General features: G+C 37.7%; 1 protein-coding gene across 3 annotated transcripts in view; it reads right to left on the bottom strand.

Annotated features, from left to right (window-relative positions):
* Window positions 1–3,172: 3,172 nt before the first annotated feature.
* RTKN2 (rhotekin 2) overlaps window positions 3,173–27,098 on the bottom strand; it is a 50,257-nt gene continuing 26,331 nt past the window's right edge. For all 3 annotated transcript variants that reach the window (XM_064464746.1, XM_064464748.1, XM_064464745.1), the window contains 9 exons: window positions 26,004–26,057; window positions 24,964–25,081; window positions 23,161–23,361; window positions 18,409–18,503; window positions 16,754–16,860; window positions 15,590–15,721; window positions 8,766–8,931; window positions 6,769–6,876; window positions 3,173–5,267 (listed from right to left, as the gene is read on the bottom strand). In XM_064464746.1, coding sequence (XP_064320816.1) covers window positions 4,714–5,267; window positions 6,769–6,876; window positions 8,766–8,931; window positions 15,590–15,721; window positions 16,754–16,860; window positions 18,409–18,503; window positions 23,161–23,361; window positions 24,964–25,081; window positions 26,004–26,057 — 1,535 coding nt within the window. In that variant the 3' untranslated portion in view covers window positions 3,173–4,713. The remainder of the gene's footprint in view (window positions 5,268–6,768; window positions 6,877–8,765; window positions 8,932–15,589; window positions 15,722–16,753; window positions 16,861–18,408; window positions 18,504–23,160; window positions 23,362–24,963; window positions 25,082–26,003; window positions 26,058–27,098) is intronic.

Here is a 27,098-nt window from a genome sequence, read left to right as displayed (position 1 = left end):
TTCCTACCAGATGAGTTCAGGCTGACTATTGTCTCCGCCCAACTTCAAGACAGCAATCCTACTATTTAATTCTGCTTTTAAGCAGCAATTAATTCATTCCAGCAGCGAACAAGCAGGTACAATTTTCAAAGCAGGCCTGACATTCCTCAGGAAAGTACCTAATCACACGTGTAGTTCAGCAGTAGCAGATGCCACCGATGTCTTCACCATGCCACACTGGGTAGTGTGAGCCAACTGTTGTGGGCGCCGTGTCCCTGAACAAATACTGCCTTTCCGCAGACCGCACTGCCAGGCAGCGGCACACCAACCTGCCTGCACAGATGTGAACATGGGGCAACGGGACGCAAGGGCTGGGAGAAGCCACAGGCCGCCTGCTGGCTTCCAAGCCTTTCCCAGCAGGAGGCTGGCTAATGTCACTTGTGCCTATGTGAAATATTTCCTATTTCGACATTGTTTATAAATGGTAATCGAATGACTTTTGGTTTCTGATGACTGAAATTTTGAGTCATGCAATTACAGCACCCTCATGATTGAATGCAACTGATAAGATGGCTTAACAGGTACATTCTCTTTTAGAGCCCAGAAGCAGCAGTTAAACTGTTTCCACCATTTTCCATAAGGAACAGGCTGCCTTCTACCTCTCTGCCTCTAGACCCCCCTCACCTGCACCTCGAAGACAAAAGCTAAGGGCTCCCCAGCTCCACGCACTACCAATAGACGGGCTTCAGCGACCACCCTGGGCCACCTCCTTAAAACCAGAACCTGGGAAGTGACTCAGCACAAAGTCTAAAGCACCACCGTACCACGCTGCGACAGAGCTGGCTCGCTCCTATTAGAGTGCTTGGGTATAAGAAATTTATTGGTCTTAATTCCTGTTTTGAATATTCATCCTCATTATAGTCAGGAAAACTTGAAGAAAAAAAAACCAAAAGGAAAAGCTCTAATTTCTGAACGAGCCTGTGCAATGATAAGGGACCAGTACCACTAATAGAGTATTATAATTTGTCACTATATGGAAAAGCCAAAAAATATCAGTTTTCCTCACAGATATAACTTCTAATTATACTCCTAAATTTGTTTTTTTTTTATTATTATTATATTTATGTTCTCTTCTGTAGACAAAAGCAAGTACAAATGTATTTCCTACAGCTGACTTTACTGTATAGCTAAGATAAACATTCGCTGGTAGCCTGCAGTTTTTCCTCAGTTAAACCAACTTTGCGTAACAAAAGATGCGAAGGCAATAATAAATGGCAATACAGAAGGTGGGGGAAAAAAAAGTAACAATAAATTCCAAGTAAAAAACCTGAAGTCAACTGATGCTTCATAATAGGGATTAGAAAGTGGTTCTTTAAAATAACAGAAACTACATTCGGTAGCAGAAGCCTTTCCAGCTGTAGGAGCCTAAATGTGCAATTAGTTAAACAAGTCTCAACACTACCATGACGTTTCACAGGACCATAAGAACACCACTGTTGCTCCGAAGCAGGATGATCATGGTAACTAATGGCCTAGTTTGCTTAGTGGTGATCAGGGCAATATAGTGAATTGGCTCATATGAGTCTAATTAAAGGATAGATTTAAAATGTCAGGCACCACAGCTTCATAAAGAATAGGTCTTGAACAACCACTTGCACTTTACTCTTTGATATACGAAGCTTGACTTGCAGAGGCACCTGTTCTGAGGTGTTACCCATAAGAACCCCAAGTCACCTACTGAAAACCAGGTGAACTTGTCATTTTTTTTAAAATATCAGTACTAGGTCAAATCAATATAGAGGGTTATATTGAAGACAGAAAACTGATTTCAAAATGCGGTGTTAACAGGGAATCAGCCAGAAGTATAGTCATGGCCCATCTTATTCAATTTTTTAAAGGCTCTGGGAAAAAAGGGACATGAAGTCAATGGCCTGTCTGTTTGCTTTTCCCCACCCCCCTACCCATGTCACTGATATAATAAAAACTTATCACCTCTCTCTACAAACCTTGCCTTGCATTCAATTTTGAAAATCAATGATCTGGAAGAAACTGTAAAAATCACTTGCAATAAATTTGCAAAGGACACACAAACTGCTGGAGTAGTAAAGAATGAGGACAGGTCACTTACACAGAGCAATCTGGATCACTTCATGAGCACTATTTTAATGCTAGTACAATACAGTGTATACTTCTAAGAAAAAAAATGAGGTAGGATAATAAGAGGATGATGTACCGCATTCTTGAAAAAGACTTTGAAGAGGACTTGAGCCATAAAAGTCAGCATCAAAGGCAATGCTTCCACAAAAAAAAGATAACAATTTTTGAGGAAAAAGGGGAGGGCGATATTAATCATAGTAAAAGGATCACGTTATGCCTCTATATAGTCCTGATGGATCACTATTGACATGTGGCATCTAATTCAGATGTCATACTTAAAAATATTTCAATACATGAGAAATACAGAGACGAACATGAGGATTAATTAGTCTTGGATAACATTCATTGCCATAAGAAAGTTAAGGAATTCAGTACATCTCATCAGAGAAAAGGTTAAAAGGGACATAATCATGATTTATAACTACACATAAGCAATTAGAAAAGCTGATACTACAGAGATCAATATAAGCAATCAAATGCATAAAAAGACCAAAAATAACTTAAGGTGGAGCTAGAAATGCAAATAGAAAATCAAGTAAAAATGTACCTGGGGTAATTAACTATTGCAACAGGAGGTATGAGTGAATTCTCATCACTTGAAGACTTTAAATTAATATTAAATGCCTTCCTAAAATATGTATGTTCAGTTCAAAACAAAGCCACTGAATTTAATAGAGAAACTGCTTGTTGAAATTCAATGGCCTGTTGAATTTAAAAATAAATCCTCATTATGGTGCCTTCTTGCCTTGTATATTTATGAGATTTATTTTGAAATATAACAACTAAATGGAAAGGGGTTACCAGAAAAAAGGTATTCTTTCTTTCCTGAGCACAGTAACATTTAAGGCTAGATTTAAAACTAAATCAACTGCAGGTGCATTTTGGAAAAAATGCCTTTTTTTCCCCCTGTTTATTTTCCCTATTTCTTGTTCAGAGTTGCACAGTCCACTTAGTTGACCGTGTCTGATTTACATAATCATGTAGTTATTCTTCAGTTTTTCTGTTCCTATTTATAAACCATTCACAAACCATCCACTTAAGTAACAGCATGATTTATTGTAAGAATGATTATGGTTGTTTCAGAGGGAAAATGGAATGTGATTAAATGAAGAATGAATAAGGACATTCTAGAAATGAAGGGCTATAATCCTGCGAAAGGATTTGTAAGTGAAACCTGCCTCTCAAGCCCCATCCCAAATAGCCAATGAGCTACTGAGGGAACCCAGCAGATACCTTTACAGCTGTGCAGCCAAGAGCTTAGCAGAAGACAAAAGAAAAGATAAAACCAACCAACCAACCATGCAAACAACATCTTCTGGAGAAATGGTAAAGCTCCCAAAGGCATCTGCACTTTAGAAAAAAAAAAAAAGGCAAAAAGAACTGTACGTATACATCAGCTGATATGACTCTCTCAACACAGGTCTGAACACCAAGGCTCTACAGGGAGATCTGCAAGCAGACCTTTGCTCTTGGATAAGTTCCAGCATCCGAGATAAACGCATCAACCAAGGAAAGGGTTGGATATTTAAGCTGTAGATCCAGGAGAACAGATTTTTTTCCATAAGCAAGATGTTTTGCAGGTGCCCCAATAACCTACGCTTCTTACAAAAATGGTGAACAGTCTGATGGAAGAATATCATAGTTCAATATTTTCACCTGAAGTACTTATTCTCTGCTATTTCAGAAAGAATGAGTGGTGAAAAAAACCCTATTTGTTTACCAGTAACACTGCCGTGTTTCCAAACTAGCTACCTACCAGGAACAGCTGAGAGGCTCCACAAAGGCGAAGCTATGTTAGAGCCCCATTTGTCAAAAATCAACCATAGAAATGAAATCCTGAATAGGTGTTCTTACACAGTACTGCTTTTAAATGTTCGTGTTAGTCCGAAATAAGCAGCAGTGATGGATTATCTGTGAATGCGCAAGACTGATCCTGGTCTATTCGGACAGTGCATGCACCAGCAAGGACTTGGGAGATCCCACACCAAATTGACAGAACTGCTTCAGAAATTCATACAGTTACAGAGCCATTCAAAAGAGCACAACTTTTCATAGTAAATGATCTCATAAGCAGTGGTTCCCAAGCAGTGGGGGAGAGATAAGAATATTTTAGGTGAAGCCAAGCACAGAGCCCAAGAAAATCAGCTTTGCAAGATCTGTGTGGAATGCATATGAAATTCACACTTGACTAGTCTGAGGAGCTGCAGATGGGCTAAGCTGAGGGACTAGTAGAAGGCAACAGTAACACCCCTGCTGCAGGGACACCAAGTTACCCTGAACACTGCTGTTTTTTTTCAAGGGGAAAGTAGTGAACCATTCTTTTCAGAAGCAGTACCGTTATTTCAGACAGAGATAACTCCCCCTGTTACTACTGCAATTATTTAGATGTCAGCGATAATGAGTACAGCTGAGACTGCAGCTAATAGTAATGCCCTGGCTAAAAGAAAAAAAAACTAAAACCAAAACTTTAGCCTCAATAGTTAAAGCTATATGCTAAAATCTATTTTTACTCAAGAGTTATAGTAGAAGGCTGAGAAACTTAAAATTCCAGGGACTCTTCTAAGCTAGTTTTGATTTTTATGGCTGCAACCATGATCTAGGGTCTAGCATTTCTGTGATGCATTTCTTTCTAGGGCTTGGTACTGGTTTGGTTTCAGACTCCATCTTGTTTATGAGTGAAATGGGATTCCCATGGGCAGCTAAACTGCTTTTTCTGTAAGGACCAATTTTGCGAGGAGCGGCAATGGGTGTCTGCAACTGCTGTGTTTTCAGAGATACCTTTGAATCAAATGCAGAACTACTAGCAGATGTGCGGTCAGACGTCCCCCAGTTTTCCTTGCCCAGTTGCTCTGTGTCCGCCTGTGCGTTTGCACTGTATGGTGACTTATCAGAGGGTGGAGGCGGAGCTCTTCTCTTCTTTCCTCTGCTACTATTAGGACTTGTATTATCTCTTTTTGGGCCCAGATGCATGTTTTTCTGGACAACCATCTCATGAGATCCATTAAAGAGTGAAGCCCATAGGGAAGATGCAGACTCTTTTTGCTGGCCAAGCAGGAACTCACCATCACTCTCTTCGATTTTTTTTTGTATGATATCAGCTAAGCCCTCATGTTTCACTGGAGAATCAATGCCTGTAATTTTAGGGACAGCAATTAACTCAGATTAAAATACTACCAATTATTTGACAGCTACCTATTTCATTATTACTGTTCAGAATACAAAACTATTAACTATGCCTCATGAAGTCTGGACTACTACTAAGAGTATTAATGGATGAAATGGAAAAGATTTCATATGCTTTCAAAGAGAGAACTGAGGTGAAAGGAGGGAACTGGGATTTTGTGATAGCTGGCGTCGAGGCAACAAGGTAGGCATCGATATTTCTTTCCAAGTAAAAGTAGGAATAATAGTGTACAACTAGGAAACCTATATGTATTAGATAGTAAACATATTTTGTTGTATAGTGCTTTGAAAATGTCAATTCACAGAAGGCCCATGAAAAAGTCTATGGCTAAATATTCTTGTGCCTCCAGCCTGCAGAAAATAGGACATCTTCAAATATATAATTTTTCTTTACGTGCTTTAAGACTGTCTTGCCCCATTTCTTATCCCTTATATTGAGTTTTCTATGCATACTGCAGTAATACTAGCCTCAAACAGCAGCAATATCATTCCTATTTCAGGCCTCACGTTAATGATTTTCAACACATTTTAAACACAGGATTTTACCTAAAAATACTATAAATAAGCAGAAAAAAACCTGGTATATTAAGAGTTTGTGTTCTGCTCCTCACTGATGTACTTGAGTATCAGTAGAATTATGCTGTTGTTACCTTCGTAAAACTTCCATATAGCTGATTTACTGCCTTTCTGCTCTGCATTCACAGTTTAGTTGGAACTCTCTTGACTGTTCAGTGCCCTGATGCACAGTAACTCAATGACCCACATGGCATTTTGAGCATCTTCACAGTTCCACTCTCAAGCAGCAAGCAGTCAGGCATTTATAGTTGTACAGCGTTTCTCAGCCAATACTGTATCGGATCCATTAAAACAAAGTGACCTACTTTTTCTAGTCTGTAAATATTATTTCTGTAATGAAACTATTAAAATAATCCTGCTGCATACCATTTTGCACTAAAAATACAAGTCTCAGATATATGCTAGCAAGATTTTCCAAGCATATTTTTCAACATCATTACCAAAGACCAAACACTTAGGTAAGTTATATTAGGTAAGCCTTTAAATAGCTTTAAGAACAGCAAATTAATTTCATGCAACTAGTTAAAGACATTACTGGTTTGCAGACTGGACTATTTTTCCTTTACATTTCCTGAGCTTTATACTACTCGAGTGTTTATTTCTAGTGACAGCTTTTTTGAATGTGTTCAGGGCTCCCTAGTTACAGTTCAGATTGCAGATTTTTTTGGCTGAAGGTATAAAAATGTATTCATTATTTGTGCTATTACAAATTCAGATTTAATACAAACTCCTTGGTATGCAATTATGTTGCTCTTCCATTGTCTGAATTGTCCTTGAAAAACTCAGTGTTTCAACATCAACACCAGAAGCCATCTGAATACAGACAATGTTGTTTCTGCTACCCTGCAACTTGAAAAGACAAATCCCACTTACTCATATCATGGTAGACGGAGGTCGCTTCTTTTGTCAAGAACAAAGGTGGTTTCCGTGGTGACATAATCTCAATTTTCATAAGTTCTTCACAACAATGTTTCCACTGGCCTGAGAGAGAAAAGAGAACAATGACTGGAACTTAAACACTTCAGCTTGAAAAAAATTGAAGTTATTAGGTTGTGTTAGGAAACTATCTCCAAAGCAATGCTAAACAGTAAGCATTTACTTTTGTTTAGCAGGAATGCTCAGGATGCATTTGTATTTTCAACTCTGTACTTGTTCTCTTAGCATAAAGGTCATAAGCTACTACCTTTAATTTAAGCATCCTAGCAGTACTGCTACACTATTAAGGTTAAATATCATAATATGCCTTCAAATCCCCAAACACAGTACAAATTCATCAGGAAAAAATGCTTAAAAAATTAATAATTTAAGGTTAGGGAAGCCTCATAAAGTTATCAGGGACAACCTCCAATATACTGAAGCTGGATATTATACAACTATGTTACGATGTTATAGTAAAGGAACATTCTGTCTTTAATAGAGGATAACTTGCCTTTTATCCCTTAGCAGACAAGGAAACCTCTCTTTCTATTAATAGATTTTGACCTTAAGGAAAACAAGACACAGTAAAAATTACTTTGTTCATACCAATCATTCCAAGTTTTCTGAGCACATTAATTTTAAGAGAATTTTAGAACCAGGGAAGAAAAAAGGCATTTAAATGCCAAGTGACCCATTTTTTCTGAACCTAAGGAAAATGTTTCAAGAAATCCATGGGTATTCTATCTATAATGAATAAGTAGTAGTTCTTTTGCCCCACTCTATGGCTAATTTAAAGAGGATGCCCTAGTTTTTGCTTGGTGTGTTTCTTTAATTGATAGAGTCTTTTCTCATTTTAAATCAGAGCTAGAAAGGACTAGAAATATGAGCTAAAACACCGAGTTTCCACAACCTCAATTCACGGATTTTATTGGTGTGGCCTCTGACTAAAGACTGATATTTCATTAATTGACCTGGTTCTGGTTTCTGACCTGATAAAAATTACTATCAGGAACCAACTATACCTTGTTAATGACAGCATAATAACTGACAGTTGTTTTCTACTCTCAATAAACCTGTGAGTCAAACTATTAAAGCAGAGGAAAAAGACAAATCTATATAGTTCTTATAATAAATATTTGGTGTTAAACACACCACAGTATACTACTCCAATACCATTTCACTGTTATGCATCAATAAATGAGTCTCTTCTGTCATGTAAGACTAGTGGTGTTCCAGAGGTTAGCCAAAGGATCAGGGTACCAATTTATCATCTCATTTACATCACCTGTTACAAAGCCTCGGGTACAGCTTTTACCAGGTTCAAGTAAGCAGTGTGTATTTGCGTGACCGGATCAGAGTGTGGCTAGGTGAGCATATTCCCCTGTGACAAGGGGTACCAAAACCTTGGAATTACCAACAGAATCAAGTAATCCCTACTGCAACAAATTGCAATTTAATTCGTCCATAATACTGCTGAGCGAGGAAATCCCATATACATGTGCCTACTTGCAAGAGCTGGCTGAATCTGCATCCTAGCCACAGCCCCAGATGAATCCAGCATCCTCAACACTTCCCACTAAGGCTTCCACACCCAAAGGTTTCATACTTGTAGAATTTCACAAAACCAACAAACTACTGGTAGGATTCCCAGGCAGAGGTGGACTCTTCCTGCTACAGTGGGGGAAGAGATGGTGAGAATTTACCTTACAAAAATTATCTCAAACACTGCTAAAAAAGACCAAGTTCTTTTGAGATTGATGGACATGTTCTGCTTCTGGTTTCCTGCAAAACCCCAGACTGAACACCCAATATTATCCCAAAGAATATTTTTCTTCTCATCGTTGCAAACAAAGGCTTATGAGGCAATTCCAATTCAAATTGTCCCAAGATCCCTTGATGTTACATAACACCCCACTTGGAGGGCACGCTGCCAGCACTGCCTGCTTACTTACTCATATCAAAGAAGTGCTGCCAGAAAGCCTCCATCCACTTATGAAGTTCTTCCCTACTGTCAGTAGCAAAAAGTTGCATCACAGCCTCTCCAGACACAGGGTTGATAACAGAGAAGTTATTAGTTCTTCTCTTGGAGTCCTTATCCACAGCTCGAATTCTGGTTTCCTAGGAACAACAGACTGTAGTAATGAGTTCTTGATTCAGCTCCACACTGGCATCACCTTATGGCCAATGTCGGTGTAAGGGAGGTATCATTTGGCTTTTTTATCTAATCCAGATTAATTTCCAATTAGAAAAAAAAAAAGGAACTAGTGTCAAGAACTGCTTATAAGAATGTTTTCCCATAAAACTATTAAAATGGCATATAATATGAAAAATAAGGGAATGGAGCAGAATTACTACAGTTTAGTTCCGAATTATAGAATGTACGTTCTATGTTTCCCCTCCCTCTGCCTCCACCAGCTCATCCTTCTCCACAGTAGTTAATGAGTAATCTAAAATTACAGCAAGCAGCTCCCTTTCTCTGAAATCTTCAGCTGGACACCACATTGTTACAGCTACTATTTAGGTCTCCTACTGTACTTCTTGTGGGCCATTGTTTATGCAATATATTCTAAACTTGTATCTATTTTATGTTCATCTTAGTGAATCAGAACGTTCAGGGATAATACTACAGTGACAGAAAATTTAAAAACTGAATGTGGACTTTTCTAGTCCACATTTAAAGGAGCATTTGTAGCAGTTACTCATAAGGTTCTGCCAGAACAAACTAGCAGCATGAAAAAACTTGCTTTACTATAAAAATAATCCTATTTGCCATTTCCAAATAGACATTTTAGTTTTGCCTTAATTAAGGAGAGTTATATAGAAACAAATAAAAACATATATGAGAAATACAGCACAAGTCTATCACATTTCTTCAGCTAATGTTAGAAAGGCTCTCAGATTACACAGCAGCACTGTTACACCCAAGGTTTCCCCTTCTGTTTGGGGACGTAGTTCAACTGATTTTTATCAGTGGTATTTTCATAGGATGTAGTTTCTTTGTTATGGTATTACATAACAAAAACAGCACTTACCCCTAACTGAGTGAATTTTTTTTCCCCACGTGTGAAATACTGAAAGATTGTAGTTAAAGACTGATAAAACACAACTGGTCACCATTGCTGCTTATCACAGCACAATGAGCAAACTAAAATAATTAACATTGTTTACGAAAGTAAAAGCAGAAACCCCAGAAATACCTTTGCATATACAATGCATCCTAACTTAATAAGTGATGGCCTATTACAACACTGCCCTCAAAAGCTATTTTTACCACATCCAGGAAAGCAGCATAATCCCAAATCCTGATGGGATGATGAGTTTTGGCACCAGGGGGCCAGCCAGCTCCCTACAGCTGGCTGGCCCCAGAGCCCAGCAGGACACAAGACTGCCTAATGCGATTTAAGACCATGCAGCGCCCTCCTGCCACACAAGGGTGTTCCCTGGCTTGAGGAGCACCCTGGGTTTTGAACAACCACAGCCAGAGTTGCGTTTCAGCTTCTCTTCTCCGGATGGACATTGAATCTGGCCACAAAGCCAGGCTCAGGGCATTCCTCAAAATACAGTGGGGAGAGATCAACCATGTTCCTTTTTACACAATTCAACCAAATGTCAAACATCTGATAAAGATGTCAAATATACACCTACAAAAATTAGGTTTACACATGGGATCCCATGGAGATAAGCCTAGTTCTGATAATCAGAAAAACAAAAAATATCCTACAGAACATTCCCCAGATTTTAAATGCATTACTGAAGTAACCATTTGAAATACCAACAGCTGCTTGTAGCATATCTGATGGATATGCTCATTTAAATTCTTCTTTCTAAAAATAGGAGATGAAGTAATTCATCCATAAGCACTCTATATCCCATTAACTCAGGTAACCATAGATACCAGCAAAAAAATTAAATCAAACAGATTAACATTTGACAGGTAAGAACTTCTAGCATACCATACACACAAATTTATTTAATGATGTTTGCTGCAGGTTTTATCCCACAACTGTGGTATTATTCAAAGGGGATAAATCCTCAAGCAACAATCTATGTCTGATGCTTGAATATTTAAGGAGTGATACAAGATGCCATTACAGTAAAGGGCTGATGAATTTACCAAGCTTGGGTGGATTATACTACATGCCCAGTTCCACTTAACAGAAAAAATAAAATAATAAAAATTCAACCAAAACCCAAAAATCCCCGCAAAAGAACAGCAACAAAGTAGTATCTTAAGGTACCATGTTGTAATAATGCTCAACCTTTTGCAGTCTTACAGACAACTGAGCCAACTCTGCTACAGCTATTGCAAAGACCAGAACAATCAGTGGATTAGAACAGGGAAAACTGAGTGGAATCGTGAACTCAAATGACTCTTCTGGAGAAGCTAAAACCAGTCTTATGTCCCATATGCAAAGGATTTTTTTTTTTTTTTTGAAGGTGGGGAAAGACTAAAAGGGAAAATGATGGACTTTTTTTAATGTAATGTAAATATTTACATTCCTCTATACTTTTCCCCCAAAATCAAAAAATCTCTTTGCCTGATAATACTTTCTCTGGAAAGCTCATATTTTAAGCTAAAAAGAAAGAAAGGGAAAAAAACAAGGGAAAAAAAAAAAAAAAAAGAGAGAGAGAACTTTTTTATTCTGAGGTGCAATACTTTCCTGCTAAGTCAATCCCAACACACTGAGAAGCACTGGTTATAAAGATCATTAAGACATCAAAACAAATTACAGTTCTTGAAAAAAATATTGAATAGCCTAAAACCCAGTTCTGCGTATCTATTTTAAGATTGTACAAACCAAATCACATATAACAAACTTCCTTTGTGTTTTTAGTACCAAAAAATTAACCAAGGAACAACAACACAACACTGGAAACAAAAGACAATCTGTTCACGTGGAGGGTTCCGCTGTAATGTTCACAATTTCCATGGGGTTTGTTTTAGGCAAGCAGGGAAACACAGCGAAATTTAAAATCGTGGCTTTCAATGTCATTAATGCACAAGGCCACATTCACCAGATCAGCTACAAATATTTTTCCTTTCATCTTCATTGTTTTGTGAACTCGTATTAACATAACACCCATGTGGCCACTGGATGTTAAGTATAATATGGAAGAACAATATTAGAATATCTATGCCATTTCAGATATCTTTGGTGCAACGCAGCAGCTAAAAAAACAACAGAAGAAGGAGATGGCATTTCATGACCAGCCAGCATTCTGTGGAGCACCAGGGAGCCATAAAGCATAGTTTCCAAACCGCTCAGTTTGAGCACGTGTGTTATAAGGTCTACCATGCAGGATCTGGGTATTATATCTGCTTTTCCAGCCCACATCCACAGTCTCTTTCAAGCAATTGCAGGACTAATATGAGAAACGTGAGATACCAGATATCTGGAGGCATTTAACTAGTGTGTGCTTTTCCAAAATATTTTCACATGTATGAAGGCTTGTCTAAGCCAACCAGTGGGACAGAGAAGAGAGATATTTTCAGGGCTGCTCTCCTGTCAACACTGCTGGAGTTCCCTAATGCAGACAATATTGCTCATATTGCCGGCTCCCTAAATGTTCACATTGTCAAGAAGTCATATTGATATCCTTCCGCTCCAGTCCAAGGGTAAACTCCCTGATTCCCTAGAAATACTGCATGGTTTCCTTGAAGTTATGCTGCTGCAGCCATCACTACATTTTCCAATGAATTTCTCTACCTGACCTAGCCCAGGACAGATGTTCCAACAAGAACTGTCACTGAAGATAACAGTCTGAAAATGCCAGCTTGATTTTGTGCTTTTACTCCTGCTACACTGTTTAGCAACCAATGAACCCTGAGCCCACGGCTGCAAACACTTGTTCCTCATCCTGTTCGCCTCAACAATTAGCATGAGTTTGGAGGTAGCTCTGGTCCTGCTGCATGGCACCAGATCAAAGATTGCACTGGCAAAATATGCCAGGAAGGAAATCATAGGCCCACGTTAATTCAAAGCGATGTCCCAGAATTCCTCAAGCTTCAGGCACACACAGAACAAAAGAAGTTTTACAGTCTATGACCAGGACACATTAGGATATGTATTAAAAATATTGAACAACTAACATGAACCACTGGCATATGCACCAATTTGCTAAGCTATCAGCTGTAGGCAAGGCCTTTATTATTCATTTCAAACTGAAGAAAATTTGAAAAACTTTCAGAAACTGGCCCAAGAGGAATATTTCTTGTTCAAATTGGATGCAGGCAAATTTTCTTTGCTACAGAAAATATAATTTCTCTTTTCCTACTTAGTTGTGCAATATAATATGTTATAATCACATTTAGCTGGAACAATAATAGTAGCACTTGCATAATAGGAACTGCAGAACCATTCTTGCTCAACAGCAGTAGCAGTGAAATCATCTGAAGTTGAAGTAATGACTTAGCTAGTCTTAATGGCTTCTTCAAGTCTCAATTCAAAGGGAATGGGAAATAAGGCTATCAGTGTGAATATTTTCCAGAGAGTTTCTCATAAATCCAGATGATTTCATTACTTTTCAGAAAGTATCTTTCAATTACATGTAAAGGATCAGCTTCACCTTACAAATGAAAATGCCACATATGCAACCAGAAGAGATTTTAGTTAGAACGTCTAGAGTTGATATTCAATCTCAACTTTCATTTTGAAATTGCTGTTTCTATAACAACACGTAGCAGACAAGCCCGTTTGATTTCATTTAATCTGTAAGAGAAATTTCATAACAAAGGAATCAAAAAATATCTGCAGGCATTAAGTTATTTTCAAGAGAAACTGTTTAAGTAGTAAAGTATCCAAATATGTTTTAAATTGCATTTTTTCTGGTTTTAATTTAAATTGAAGAGGGATTCAGTCATATTCTCCAGAAGTCAGACATTTTTGTAAAGTGGTATAAGATACACAATTTATGTACCTTCTACATGTTAGCTTTAAGGATACTCTGCAAACGGATGGGCAGTCTCCCAGCAAAGGCTTATTATGCTGGATTTTAGGTTCTAAGTGTATTGGTAACTTGGAGGAGCAAAATACATTAGTACGGTTATTTTAAAAGGAAAAGCAAAACTAAGATACAGACCCAAACAGATACCTCCAAGGAAAGATTTGAGGTAGCCTGATAGATAAATGTGACATTAATATTTTTGAAAATTTAGAATATGGATTTAGTCATTCTGTAATTTACTGGTTTACCATTTCTTAACTGATACTGTGTGAACAGCTGGAAAGCAGAATTATGGCAAAGGCTGACTAGTGCAATTAAAAGTGACTGAAGACAAACAAGTAAACCAGCTCAAATATATATCACAGTCTAAACATTTAATTAATATAAATGCCTGAACTATTGGAAGAAAAAAATGGCTTTGTTAAATGATACAGCACTAGCAGAAAGGTAATTTTAATTAAGGAATCAATTAAAGCCGTAGCACATTAAAAAAAGAAGTCCTAACACAAACAGATCACATTGTTACCCGTAGTTTAAATGTTTGGTTTATATTAAGTGTCACTCTGGGTGAGAATGCAGTCAGTTTTCCAGAAACTTTAAAGCCACCAAAAGCTGATATTGCTGTTGTAAGAAGCAGTTCTTTATTACCCTATGTCCCTGTGCATTCCCAGTCGTAGCCTGGCCCCTTCCTTGTGCCACACAAGCGTTTGTGTAGCCATGTAGTGAACTGGGTAAGAGAATTTATTAAAGAGAAACACGGTTGAAGCCAACCCTCCTCCTTCCCCCAAATGAGCTAGTTTTAACCCACATCAGTTCCCTTGTCCAATTCATCAGTCAGCTGCCCTAATGCCTGCCCTGGCATAAAGCAGCACAGCAGCCAGAACAAGCAGCTGGATGGCAGGAACACTTCTTTCAGGATTAGTGTTGGCATCAAGCGTACAAGCAGTACAGCAGCAGAATCCAGATCTACCTGTACTTAAGAGTTTCCAAATGTGTCTAATTTACTCATATAAGATGAATCGAGCTACGTCAGTTGCAAATAACACTACATTCCTCTGCTCATCCTTACACATTATTAACTCGATGACTGCACCAAAACCAGTTTTTGAAAGCAGCTCTTCACTCTAATGCTCGCTATTCTGGAAGGTCCTTTTAGTAACATTCCTAAATTGAAGACTTAAATACTTACTTCAGATTAAATACCTAATGTTTCTTTAGGCAACTAGTAAGTAACGTTTTAAGTTTTAAACCCAGCCTTTCCAATCAGAGTATGAAAAGCAGCAATAATGTCATCCTAGAGACCAGAACTTCTCACGTTATTGTGCACTGTACCAAACCAGTATTAAGAAAAGCAGCTTATTTTAAGGCACTAAAATATTTTGGACAATTTTCCAGGTCTCCTTCTAATTAAGACTGTGGCCAAATAACCCACAACAACAAAAAAAGCTTTTGTTAAAGTTTCACCTTGCTGAGGACAAAAGTCTACCAGAGCATTGCTAAGGGACTGTAAGCAATGCATTTCCAAGGGCTGTCTTATGGAACTGTCATATAACAAGTTATCACTTTTCCTAAAGAAAAACATCCTCCTTTTTACCTCTGTGTTAACCAGTCTAATGCAATAGAAGGAACTTATGTCCACAGCTAAGAAACGTAATGTCTTGCTAAAAAATTCGGTGACTGCAAATTTCACCGAAGCATATCCCACCCACATGCTACCTATAAAGCATTCTGCATACCAGCAACTTAGAGCCCAAATGACTGTAGGTATGTTTTAAAACAAAACCAACCTCCCCCGGAATAAACAAAAAAATCCCCATACAACCAATTTTACCTTGTTGATGGAAACTGTCAATGCTGGCTCCAGTTTAGCCTCAATTTCTTCTGGAGAGTAATAACAAAAGAGCTTGCCACCTCTTAGTACGCAATACAGCCTCCTCCAGCTAGTTAGACTTCCTATCAGTTGCTAAAGGGAAGAAATAGTCAGAAATTGCCAAACAAACTACAAATTAAGAGCATATTACAAGGTCTACACAGAAAAGCCCTGTGTGATCAAAACTTGGCCCCACTGAATTCTTTCCTAAAACAAAGACTTTCTGTTGCAGAGCACTTCTGAGTCACTGATTTTTGAAATGTTAGCAACACTTTAAATGTCTTTTGGTGTTTTACAGTTTTCACAGATTTATTGTCCTGTGACTCTCACAATACAGAATCTGCTGCTTCGCACAGACAGAATGAAATCTAGAGCTGGTGTCCACTGTAAGAAAGGAACCATCTTTATTGCTGCAGTAATTACACAATAACAGAAATAAAGAGTATCTTACTTTGGAAATACACAGTACATTCAACAAATGCCAAAGACATTTGTCTAGAATTTCCACTTTCTCAAACGAGTTTTCTGAACAGCTTTCATAAATGCATTACAGTTTCACAACCAGTTTAAATCCTGTAACTCAGCAATCCTGACAAATGATCCAGCCCTCTGGCCCTCTGCTGCCACCTCTCCTTGTTTGCCTAGTTGTGCCGTGAACCAAAATAGAGAAGTAAACTGAGTTCGCATGAATCATTTTTGAAGGGATGAGTTCAAATATGGCTCAGTTCACCAGTCAGATTCACCGTGCTTTGATATGAACTCTGTGCTAGCACAACGAGATGTACGTACAAGGATGAGAGCCATGGGATTATTAGGACTGCTGCCATCAAGTACCAGTCTAAACTGATTCAGAAACAACAACTATACTTGATCTTTATGTAACAGCCTAAATAACTTTATTGTTAAGCACGCCAAGGAAACATTTATTTCTTGACGCTTAGCCACTGAAGATACTGTTTGTAAACACAGCTGTGAGACAGAGCAAGGGGGAAAATTCTAGGTAGAAGAGGTAAAAAAATAACCGTTCTCAAAAACCACTTCAGGAAAAAGCAAATGTTTTAACAATTGACTCTTAGTGACAGCTATTAACAGAAGAGGATGTAAACACAAGCAACGTCTTCTTACCTGCTGATTAAGAAATCCTGCCATCATATCTCTAGCCATGCAGGAAGGCTGAGCAACTAAACGGCAACACATGTTTCCATACAGGGGGAGCCAAAAAGAGGATTCCTCTGGGGGAAAAGACCAGGCACTTAGTCAAACACAAACAGAAGACAAACAGTTCCAAACTTTTGCCCTAAATATACAGTTTAGCTTTCTACATCCATTTTTATATTAAGATCCTGAATGTAAAGAAGCATTTTTTTAAATTTAAAGAAATATCTCATCCTGTAGGATTAGACTAGAACTGATTTTTAGTCTTCAGTAAGTTTTTTTTAATTAACAAAAAAAATCCACAAGAATTTCAAGTAAAAATTGGGATATTGTTCTGCAAGAACAAGTTGTTCTTACACAAAATATAGCACTACATTTCATTTCACAGCTAGAAACATTTTGAAAGATAAGTACACTGGCCACCTCATGTAAGTTGGATCCCTGAGCCCATCCCATTGTGGCACACAGCTACATTTACACATGAGCACTTTGCTTCAGATAGTTTTATTAAGGCTTAGAATTTGTGTCTACTTCTGTCTTCAGCACTGGAAAAGCATTTAGGATTCCAAGGAGTTTCTAATGAATTGCAACATCCCTCGTCACTCAGCGCTGCTATGTAATAGGCTCTCTCTTCTGTAATCAGAAGCAGGTAATGCAATGTTCCATTGACATCGCTTTCTCTTTGGTCATCTTTTAGAAATGCTTGTAATGAAACAAAATATCCAGGTATGTCATTTCTTACCAGACTAAGTTATGTAAATTAATGACAGAAAAAGGAATTTTAAGAAGAAAGAGCATAAAGTACTAATAAAGAAAGGCATACAAATATCAAAGATACTCAGAATTATTCATCCAACCCTCAAGAAATAAATGCTCCATAAATCTTCAAATCTGTTCTTATTCAGAATTAATGGAGTGTAAAGAATAACTTTCTCTTTGAGGTCAAGTTTACCTAGGTAAAAGATAAGTTCCCAGAAGCTACTTTGAAATACAGTGAAAGTCCTATGTCTTAAGTTAACAGTTAGAGGATGGCTTATGGGAGGGGTTATCCCTTCAGAAAATAATGGATGAAGTATCAAAAACTGTACTCCTGCTACTTAAAACATTACCTTCAGTTGCAGCATAATCACAGTCCCTGTGTTAGCATCTAGATTGACTGCTGCCAACTTGTGCTGAAGTACAGCTCCCAACGTAACTTGCAAACACACATGCTTATGCCCTGTGTTAGACCTGGGCCTGAAATAACCTAGCTGAACTGAACCTGTTTTTCTACTTTCCTTCTGACTACAGAGGAAAAAGCTGTTCTTCATTCTGATACCCTTCCTTGGTTTTGGGGAAGGGGAAATAATTTGTATATAGCTACAACTCACATAAGACTGAGATGCAAATGACAGAAGAAACTCCCAAAAGAATTAAATTTTTGTCTGGACTTGAAATTTTGCTCAACTTTAGTTTATTCAGCTGTGTACAGATGCCTGTTTTAGAGTTGTTAAATATTTTATTAAAGTTGTTCTATATTAAGTATCAAGAAAAATAATCTTTTTAAGCTCTTTAGTTTACAAGAGTGAGAAATGCAAAATGTTACTGGTTTTCTATTTCCCTAAATTGGTACCATATGTACTTACCATTTCCTGTAATAGTAAGGTTGTGGGTCCTGAAACTGTCCTCAGCACTTTCCAGCCCCAAAGTGGTATATGCTAGCAAACTGTACTTTGCTCCGCTAAACGTGAAATAAAAGGCATGTTTAAGATATTTCTGCTTCATGTTGCTCAGGCAGTAATTAAAGGGAGTCTAGACATGCCGGAGATAACACATTTGGGTACGAGGGAACACCAAGGTGCAAGGCAGCACCTGTCAATGACCAGATTGCCACCCCCAACCTACTCCCACAGAACCCCCGTATCTCTGGTTTTCCTAGTAAACCAACAAGTCCCACAATCTCTTCGTCTGCTTCCTATATCCTCATCCCCTGTGACACCCACTGCAGTACCTCCAGTTCCCTCCCACATCACAGCTTCCAGGCCAACACCACGAAGCCCCATCAGGTGGCCTTTTCCATGGCCACCTCTCTTGGACTTGCCAGCCAGGAGACAACTTGTGTGGCCACTGCCTTCAAGCTGGGCTCAAGCTTACTGCTGAGCCAGCGGCTGCCAAACCCAGGCATAAAAGATGTGCTTTCCAACCCCTCTGCACCCTGAGGATGCTAAAAGCATCTCTCTCCTCTAGTCAGACACCAAGTAACTTTTAACAGTTTTACAGCTTCTATTCCTCGGCCTAAATCAACTAGATCTGGTAATAGGTTCAAAAATTGCTACAGTTAATAGAACAACTGATGACATAAACTTTATCTGAAAATACAGGTTAAAAATTAACAGGCTTTATACTGCTCCTCCACGTTGCTCTACTCTTTTGATTTTCCTGTGTGGACTACACTTTACAAAACAAATGTTTATATATGTATTTTTTTAATATGGTCTAATAGCTTGATTCTTTGTATGCAGAAATTTGTGCAGAAATCCTATAGTCAGTTTTGTAGCATAAAGGACACTCTCAGTTATTGTGCTTACAGGTTTCCGAATGTTACATCTTTGTTTTGCATTTTGCCTAGGGCAAGAAAATTCACGTTTACAATTCAGCACAGTGCATGTGGAATGCAACTCTTGGAATAAACTAGTACAAATTTGGTACATGTTTAACCTTTTCCCCCAAATACTCTTCAGACTGAGTAACAGATTTACAGTCCAGCAATGCAGTAAGAATTCCACCTGGCTAATGGCAGTTTAAACAAAGTTCACAAGAAAACAAACCCCTCAAAATCACTAACTACTCTCCCTACCAGGATCTAGCACAAGATCCTTAAAATATCTTCAGTACAGCATAAGATAGCTTAGTGGTGTAAAGAGTGAAGGCATTACTGAACTAACATCACTAAAAATAGTTTTCTATCATAATATTTCTCAAATGTTATTTTTCCTAATAGCACAGTGGGAACATACGGTTTTAAAATCGTTGGCTCTGCAGAGGAGCAAGGCAGATGACTACCTAGCCCTAACCCTAATGAAAGAGGGGGAAGAAAAGTAGCAAGTTTGTTAGCAGGGAGGTCTGTTACATATCTATCCCAAGGGAATAAAGAGAAAATTAAATTCGATATAACATCCTGGGCGAAGAACCACTTCTGTGAAACATTTCAGGAGGGCAGTCTGAACAAAATCTCATCAGCATTTGTATATATTCCCTGCTAGACTGATCCCTAACAAAAGATTGTCCGCTGATTATGTTTTGCCATGCAGCTGAGGAATACATTATGATTCTTTTTAAACTGTACCAAAAAGTTCAGTTTCTTCTCACAGATAAAACTTCTGTGCTGATTTTAATGTTTTTTTTTCTAAAGCATGACTAATTACCACAACGACCTTGCCAAAAAAAATAGCTACTTCACTTTCAAAATATGCTTCACAGTAACATTTTCGTTCTAAAATATAACAGTCATTCCTTTCAGCCAGCTGCGATATAATTTAGAGAAGTTTTATCTGCAAATATTTTTCAAATTTAACTGGCTAATCAGGATTGTTGACTATGTTTTGCCTCTATGTTTCACAGAATTAGCTCACTGCCTTAAATGGCAGTTTCTTTGTGTAACAAAGAATAATCTGCCTGCTGCATCTCATTCACTACTTTGCATATCTATAGTATTTTTCCATGTAATAACTTTATTAAAAAAAAAATCAGCTCATCTCCGCAACATGCCTGTGGCAAAGGCTTGTTGTTAAATCTGTTTACTGATCAAGAGACAGAGGCACCAAAGTTGCCACACAGACACTGGCGTGGGAAGGTGCAACTATATCGCCCTTTCTATCAATGCATATTAATAAATACATCTCAGATTCTAGAACCTGTTCCTGAATATTAATCCCAGTGTTAGAGATCCCAATCTTAGTTCACTCATCCAGATATACAAAATGGAGGATTTGTGAGTCAAAAAAAAAAAAGTCTAGTATGCTCACCTTTCAATCAGATCTTAAATAGTAGTAGGTAAAAACAAATATAACCTTCAGGTACCAAAAAGAATCAAACCATAAAAGAAAGGCCATTAGATTAGAACATGTACTTCTAGCAAAGTATCCCTATGAATTTGCCAATTCAAACATAGGACACAGAAGCTGTGCCTCCAGCCCAGTGGAGGACAACACATAAAAGGCAATAACAACAAGTGCATGTGTAGACCAGTTCTGCAAGTGACTAAACATGCACTTCAGGGAACGTCTCCAGTGATGTACCCAAAGAGCAACCTAGATACTCCGGAATTCAACAGTACAACTGCACTAAACGTTTTTCTTCTGTGACAAACATACAAAGCAAGAGAAAAAAAGTTACGCTAGGATAGAAAAACTAAGCCAGCAAAAAACTGTATAGAAATTAAAAGAGAGATAATTAAGAGTAAAGAAAATATCAGTATAACTGAAGTTAACCAACCTAAGGAACCATTCCAAGCACTTGGTCACTAAGCTGTTGCAAGAAGTTAAAAGGCTGACAGTTTCCTCACTAACCAGGGAGATTTGTAAGTCAAGAAGTTCAGCACAGAGGGTCACAGAGTTTTTGGAAAATTTTGGTAAAATTCTCTAGGAATACTTGAAAGATCTCTTGTAATCTGGTAATCTTCCCCTCTCTAAGGGCTACATACCAATGTCTTACTAAGTATAAATCCTAAGGGGAGCCTATAAAAAAAAAAAAAAAAGACAACTTATTTTCTGCCTATAATAACCCATTTCTTTCCAAGAATCTTTAGTCACCTAACAAAGCCATCATTAAACACATCATTGTTCATTTAACTCTGAAAGTAACAGTCACTATGAAATAATTATTTACAGTAGAAACAACAAACTTTAAGATGGAGGAAAACAAAATACAAGTAAAACTGTGAAATCAGAAGCAAAACCCAAGGGAGGAGGTAGCTGTTTAGATTGTCTACCAACGCTTCTTCCTTAAAAGACAGGCAATCCATATTCAAGCGAGTATGGCCAGCAAATAAGCTAGCAGTTATATCTGAAGCAAACTGTATCTCATGATAGTGTGTCATTGCCCAGCTGGAGCTTGTGGAAAGCACACCCACCAGAGATGATGCAGATTGAAAGACACATTGTCATTAGGTGGAACACACTGGAAAGTTAGTGATAAAATTTGCTTTGCTCTGTGGGTAAGATCTCTTGGATGTATATTTTTGATTGAAACAGCAATACCAGCATACAGTAATATCAATTTGACAAAGATAGAATATGCTTGAACATGCTCAAGCAGGCGGTTTGGACAAAATGATCTCCAGAGGTCCCTTCCGATCCCTACCACTCTGTGATTCTGTTTCCTTTTAAAATCTAGGCAAATAAATATATGAAGCTAGACTAAGACTACACTCAACACCTGGCAAGAATTAGGCATCGATTCTTTACTGTTCAACCACCAAAAAAATGTAATTCCTTGAAAAAATGGCTTTCTTAAATAAACAAACCAACCCGTCAATATTACTAGTAGTTACAATTTAGGTACTTGGCCTGCTTAAATACCAAAGAAATTAAAGTAGCTGCGAAATATTATTAGGCAGTTAATTTCATTTTAAAAATGCATGAAAGTCTTCAGACCGTTTTTTAAAGGAAACGGGTAAATTACTGGGAACAGCAATTACCTCTATGAACACTGAAAAATAGTAAGTCATTTTAAAATGTTCTGTGCTAAAGTCAATTAAGAAAAATCCTGTTAAGCAGCTTGTAACTGTAAAGTGCCTTTGACAGTCCAGTTTTCATGAAAAGCCAGCAAGCGGAATGGCCCCCATGTGCACAGTACGCACCCCAGGCATAACAAACAGCTCCGTCAGCTTCATTAGGGGAGAGGCTACAACAGAGGTTTCTCCTGTCTATATATCACACTTCTTTATTTCACACAACTTATAACTTTTAGACATGTCTACCTGCCTGTAAAGTATGACCAAAACCGGCTAGGTACAAAAATACGGGGGAGGGAATAAGTGGGAAAGGGTAGATGGACAGAGGGACACACAGACTGATCACACGAGCTTGATTTTCTCCAGAGATCAAACTAAAAATGTTACAGAGTTTGCAAATAGCAGTGGATTTGCCAGCTAGCTCTATAGCAGAAAGATAAAACATATTCATGTGTTTCAAGATCAGAACCAGGCCCCAAGGCTGAGTGACATGGTTGGAATTCACACCTACTTTCTCATTTCCTATTTAAAATGTAAATTTTTCTTCACTTGGGTAAGTACAGAAATAATCACTTTCTTGGCACTTTTCCAAAAATTTACAATATATTTGGCTGATTTCTATTTTTAAAATGGTAAAACTATATTATCTATATATATAGCTTACTGGATGACTGGGTCATCGGGCAAAAGGGATTCAGTTCTGTCTTCTTCCAGCACAGCTTTGAGTTTCTTCCCTGTAGCTTTGCTGAGGGATGTTTTAAACTTCTTTGCTAGTTTCTTAGGAGTGTTTGTTACATATAAAGACTCCTCTGTACAGCAACTATACACTTCAACCTTCACCTGGAAATCTGGTCTTGCTTCATCACTGAAGGGGAAGAGGAGAAAATTTCAGAGCATTTGTTAATAAACTGAGTATGCAGCCAAGGAATGCTGCTGCTACTATATATATTAAATACCATATATTTCTAATCAAGGGAAGGAATGCCATCAGATTCAGGCGAAGACATACATTCATACGGAATTAAAGACTCAAGTACACAGCAGTAACTTAGTGTTGAAGTCATGGGATGCATGTTATAATTAACCATAAACAATTACAAACAGGAAATTCAACGTTTAGGTTAAAAACTAAAAAAAAACCCCATGTTATGGAAACACACAGGCAAGACATTCAAACACACTTAAATTTGCCCTCTACTGTTATGCAAAAATCATGTGATTGAAAACCTGTCCATGGCTATGGTCCTAAATCAGACTGAACTGTTTTAAAGATATCTTAGTTTCACCCCACCCCCTTCACGTTACTGAAAAAAATCCTCTCACAGCCAACAAAATTTGCCATAACTTAACTATCTACTGCTGCATTCTTCTGTCCGCAGCCTATGCTTTCTGTTTTCAGTTCTACTGATTCTCATGGTCTCAGGCTTAGTCATCAAACCAGAAGCCTAACCTCATCTTTCAGGTACCAATCATGTCATTACACACATACCCATAATGAAACCATCCCAAAGGCTCTTATAAAAAGTCTTTCTTTATCTTGGGCAATACAAAGCAAATTGGAATGCCTCTTCTGCTTTTGTTGCAGTATTTCACAGAAAATTATAATGGTCAAGTCTCACATCTTTGAAGAAGCTGATTTAAACCTTTGCCCCCACTCTTATCTTGAACAGGTGTTTAAGAGAGCTTAAAATCTGATTTAAAGATCCACTCTCTCTCAAATACTCAGTTTTCAGGAGCTTGATTTAAAGTTTTCAGTAGTTCTAACTTTCCAGTCAGTCTTCCTCAGGAGACTGAATCTGAATTGCTAATATAAAAAAAAAAAAGCGGGGTGGGGGAAGGAGTTAAGTGCCTCTCAAGACTCTCTTAAAAATTACAAAGCAAAAAAGTACATGAGAACACCTTTCTACTCTTTTCAAAGTTACTTTTAAAGATAAGTGAATAATTTCCTGTCTCGTATTCTTCAACTCGAAGGACTGTGGCTATAGCACATGCTCATACAGGTGTAACAGAACATGAGGTGTGGAAAAGAAGGCCTGGTTTTAAGAGAACTCTGACTTAAGGGAACATCAAGAGAGACCATAGCCTGCTGTACAGAATAATACTTAACACTGGGTGCAACATTCATGCCTATACTTTTATAACGCTTTCAGGTTTTAGTACTAATTTAATTCTGGTTTTGAGGTACAGGTTTGTTTATCTCTTTATATAAGAAGAAAAATGCTTCACGGCAAAAATGAAAAGAAGTACAGCTCAAGTAGCACATCTACAACCAGCATAATTTTGTACACAAAAATCAACCTTCCAGAGGTGGGGATCCACCATCCACTAAATTAAAAGGACCTCTACTGATCCCGTTGCCCACAGAAAAACTTAGTGGATCTCAGCCAATCTTACTCATAATCATACCCACTTTCAAAAGAAAACAGCAATATTTGTACTTCATTCAACAGAAATAAGTTATACTCACAATATGGTTACATTTTCAAAACAGATATCTGTTATTGCTTTATCCACAATAGCCACCTCTGTATCAAAAACTTCAGCTCCCATTCTGAACAAACAAAAAACTGCATAGCGTTGTGATTCTGGAGAGAGCCAAAGAAATGTTTTATTAGCCATATTACACATCACAATACTAAATGCTTCCAGTAAACAAAAGTAAAAGAAATAGTAGTTCAGACCTCTAAGGAATTGCCCTCAAATTCTTCCCACCATAAATGTTATTCGTAGGATTCTATGATAATTGAACTATCAAAGCTGCTGTATAGGTAGAACAACATTCACAGAGGGAAAAAATGCCTCTCTCTGCTCAACTACTTTTTTTTTTTTTCTGATAATCAAGAGTAGTTTGTGCTAGCAACTTCAGAAATGTTAATGAAAAGGCAATTTGGTTTAATAAAACTGTTTTTAAGGGGAAAAAAAGCACAAACCAAATATTTGACCCAAAGCCTGCCTCGTTTTATGAATGTACTATATAGGATTAGACTATTTTGCCACGCTTAGCCCCTCTGACCCTATTGAAAATCAAAGTGAAATCAATGCCAGGTGACAGCTGGGACAGATTTAGGGTTAATCTCCATGACACAGCAAAATGCATGTACTTGAAGACCATCCAATAATCCACTCAATACCAACAGACAACTTTCATTTAAATTTCTCTCTGGAAACATGCTCCAGTACACTCTCTCAAGTGTAGACAAGACATAGAACAACAAGTTTAATCAGAAGGTTCTCAGCTATCTCTTTAATAACAACACTTTTCTGTTACTTCCTCTGGAATTTCTCCTCAGGACTTCTTAGACACTAGGGTTTAAACATACAGGACTTTGAACTAACTCCACTTGCTATATCAACAACTTCAAGTCAAGAGCAACTACGCAACAGAGTAAAATATGGACCTACTGAAAGGTCAAAGAAAGGGTTGAAACGAGTACGGACTTCCCAACCAGTTTAAAATCACAGGCATAAGCAATTGCTTATCTCAGTAGTTCATTACATCTTACATACTTTCTTTATTGCTGAAGTGATCAGAGCCTTTCCACATTAATGGAATGCGAATATCTAGAGGGAAGAAAAAAAGCAGGGAAATTAAGTTATAGCCAATACAGTAGATCTGTGATCAAAACAAACTACAAGAAGTTTCTTGTTTCTTTTCCTGATGTTCTGGAGGCAACAGGACCTTCTGCCCAATGAACAGCACAGCTATTTCAATTTTATTACCAATGTCAAAAGAAAAGTCATCAATTAGTTCAATCTGAAGTATCATTTTCTTTTATAAATTATGCTGGGATAAGGAATATTTTAAGTCTCATTTGAAAGTACCTGAAATAACATTTCAGGGTGACTGTGTAACATAGTTCTGAGAAGTATTCTCAGAACTCAGAGCTTCTGAGCCCATTGTTAACGCACAGATGTAAACTGAAACTCTGCTTGCCTCGTGCTGGAAACCACTCTTCCAACTGCAAGAAAAAAACTCCACCAATTTCATGGAAATGGCTGGGATACTTATACTGCAAATACTTAAGTCTTGTTTTGCTAACCACAGAGAAAATATCACTTGTAATCATGTTCCCAGCCAGAATTGTCTTAGTTGGCATAAGAAGAGTTTAGAAATCTTTTTTTTTTTTTTAAACTGAAAAATATCCTTCTACTTCAGAACCATAGCAGAGAGGCAATTAGAGAACCATTATTCTAAGTCATGCCTGTCATTTTAATATTAGGAGAGTATTTTCTTCAACAAATTTTTCAATTTATCTACTCAATCCAACACAGTACTGAGTGACATTTCCCTCCAGTTTCCAGGACTCAGGTTTAGACATAACGTTTCTTATTAGTCCCTTGTTAAAAGACAAATGCAGTGGGGGCTTTATAAATCCAAAGTCGATTTCTTAAGTACAACAGTGTTGTTTAAAAGTATATTAATGCAATATATTAAGTGACACATGATGGCAGCAGTGAACAGCACTAGCTCAATTGTCTTTTGACAAAAATCTTCAATGTTGTTATAAAGGAGCATTGCTGACTCCAGTGTTGATCTTTATACGAGGCTGATGGAAAAATCCACATATAGTTTGCTAAGACGCAAAACAGTAATGGTATTTT

This window comes from Phalacrocorax carbo, chromosome 13, assembly GCF_963921805.1.
Source record: "Phalacrocorax carbo chromosome 13, bPhaCar2.1, whole genome shotgun sequence".
Lineage (NCBI taxonomy): Eukaryota > Metazoa > Chordata > Aves > Suliformes > Phalacrocoracidae > Phalacrocorax > Phalacrocorax carbo.
The sequence above is the reverse complement of the archived record's forward strand: the minus strand, read 5'-3'. Positions and strand labels throughout refer to the sequence as shown.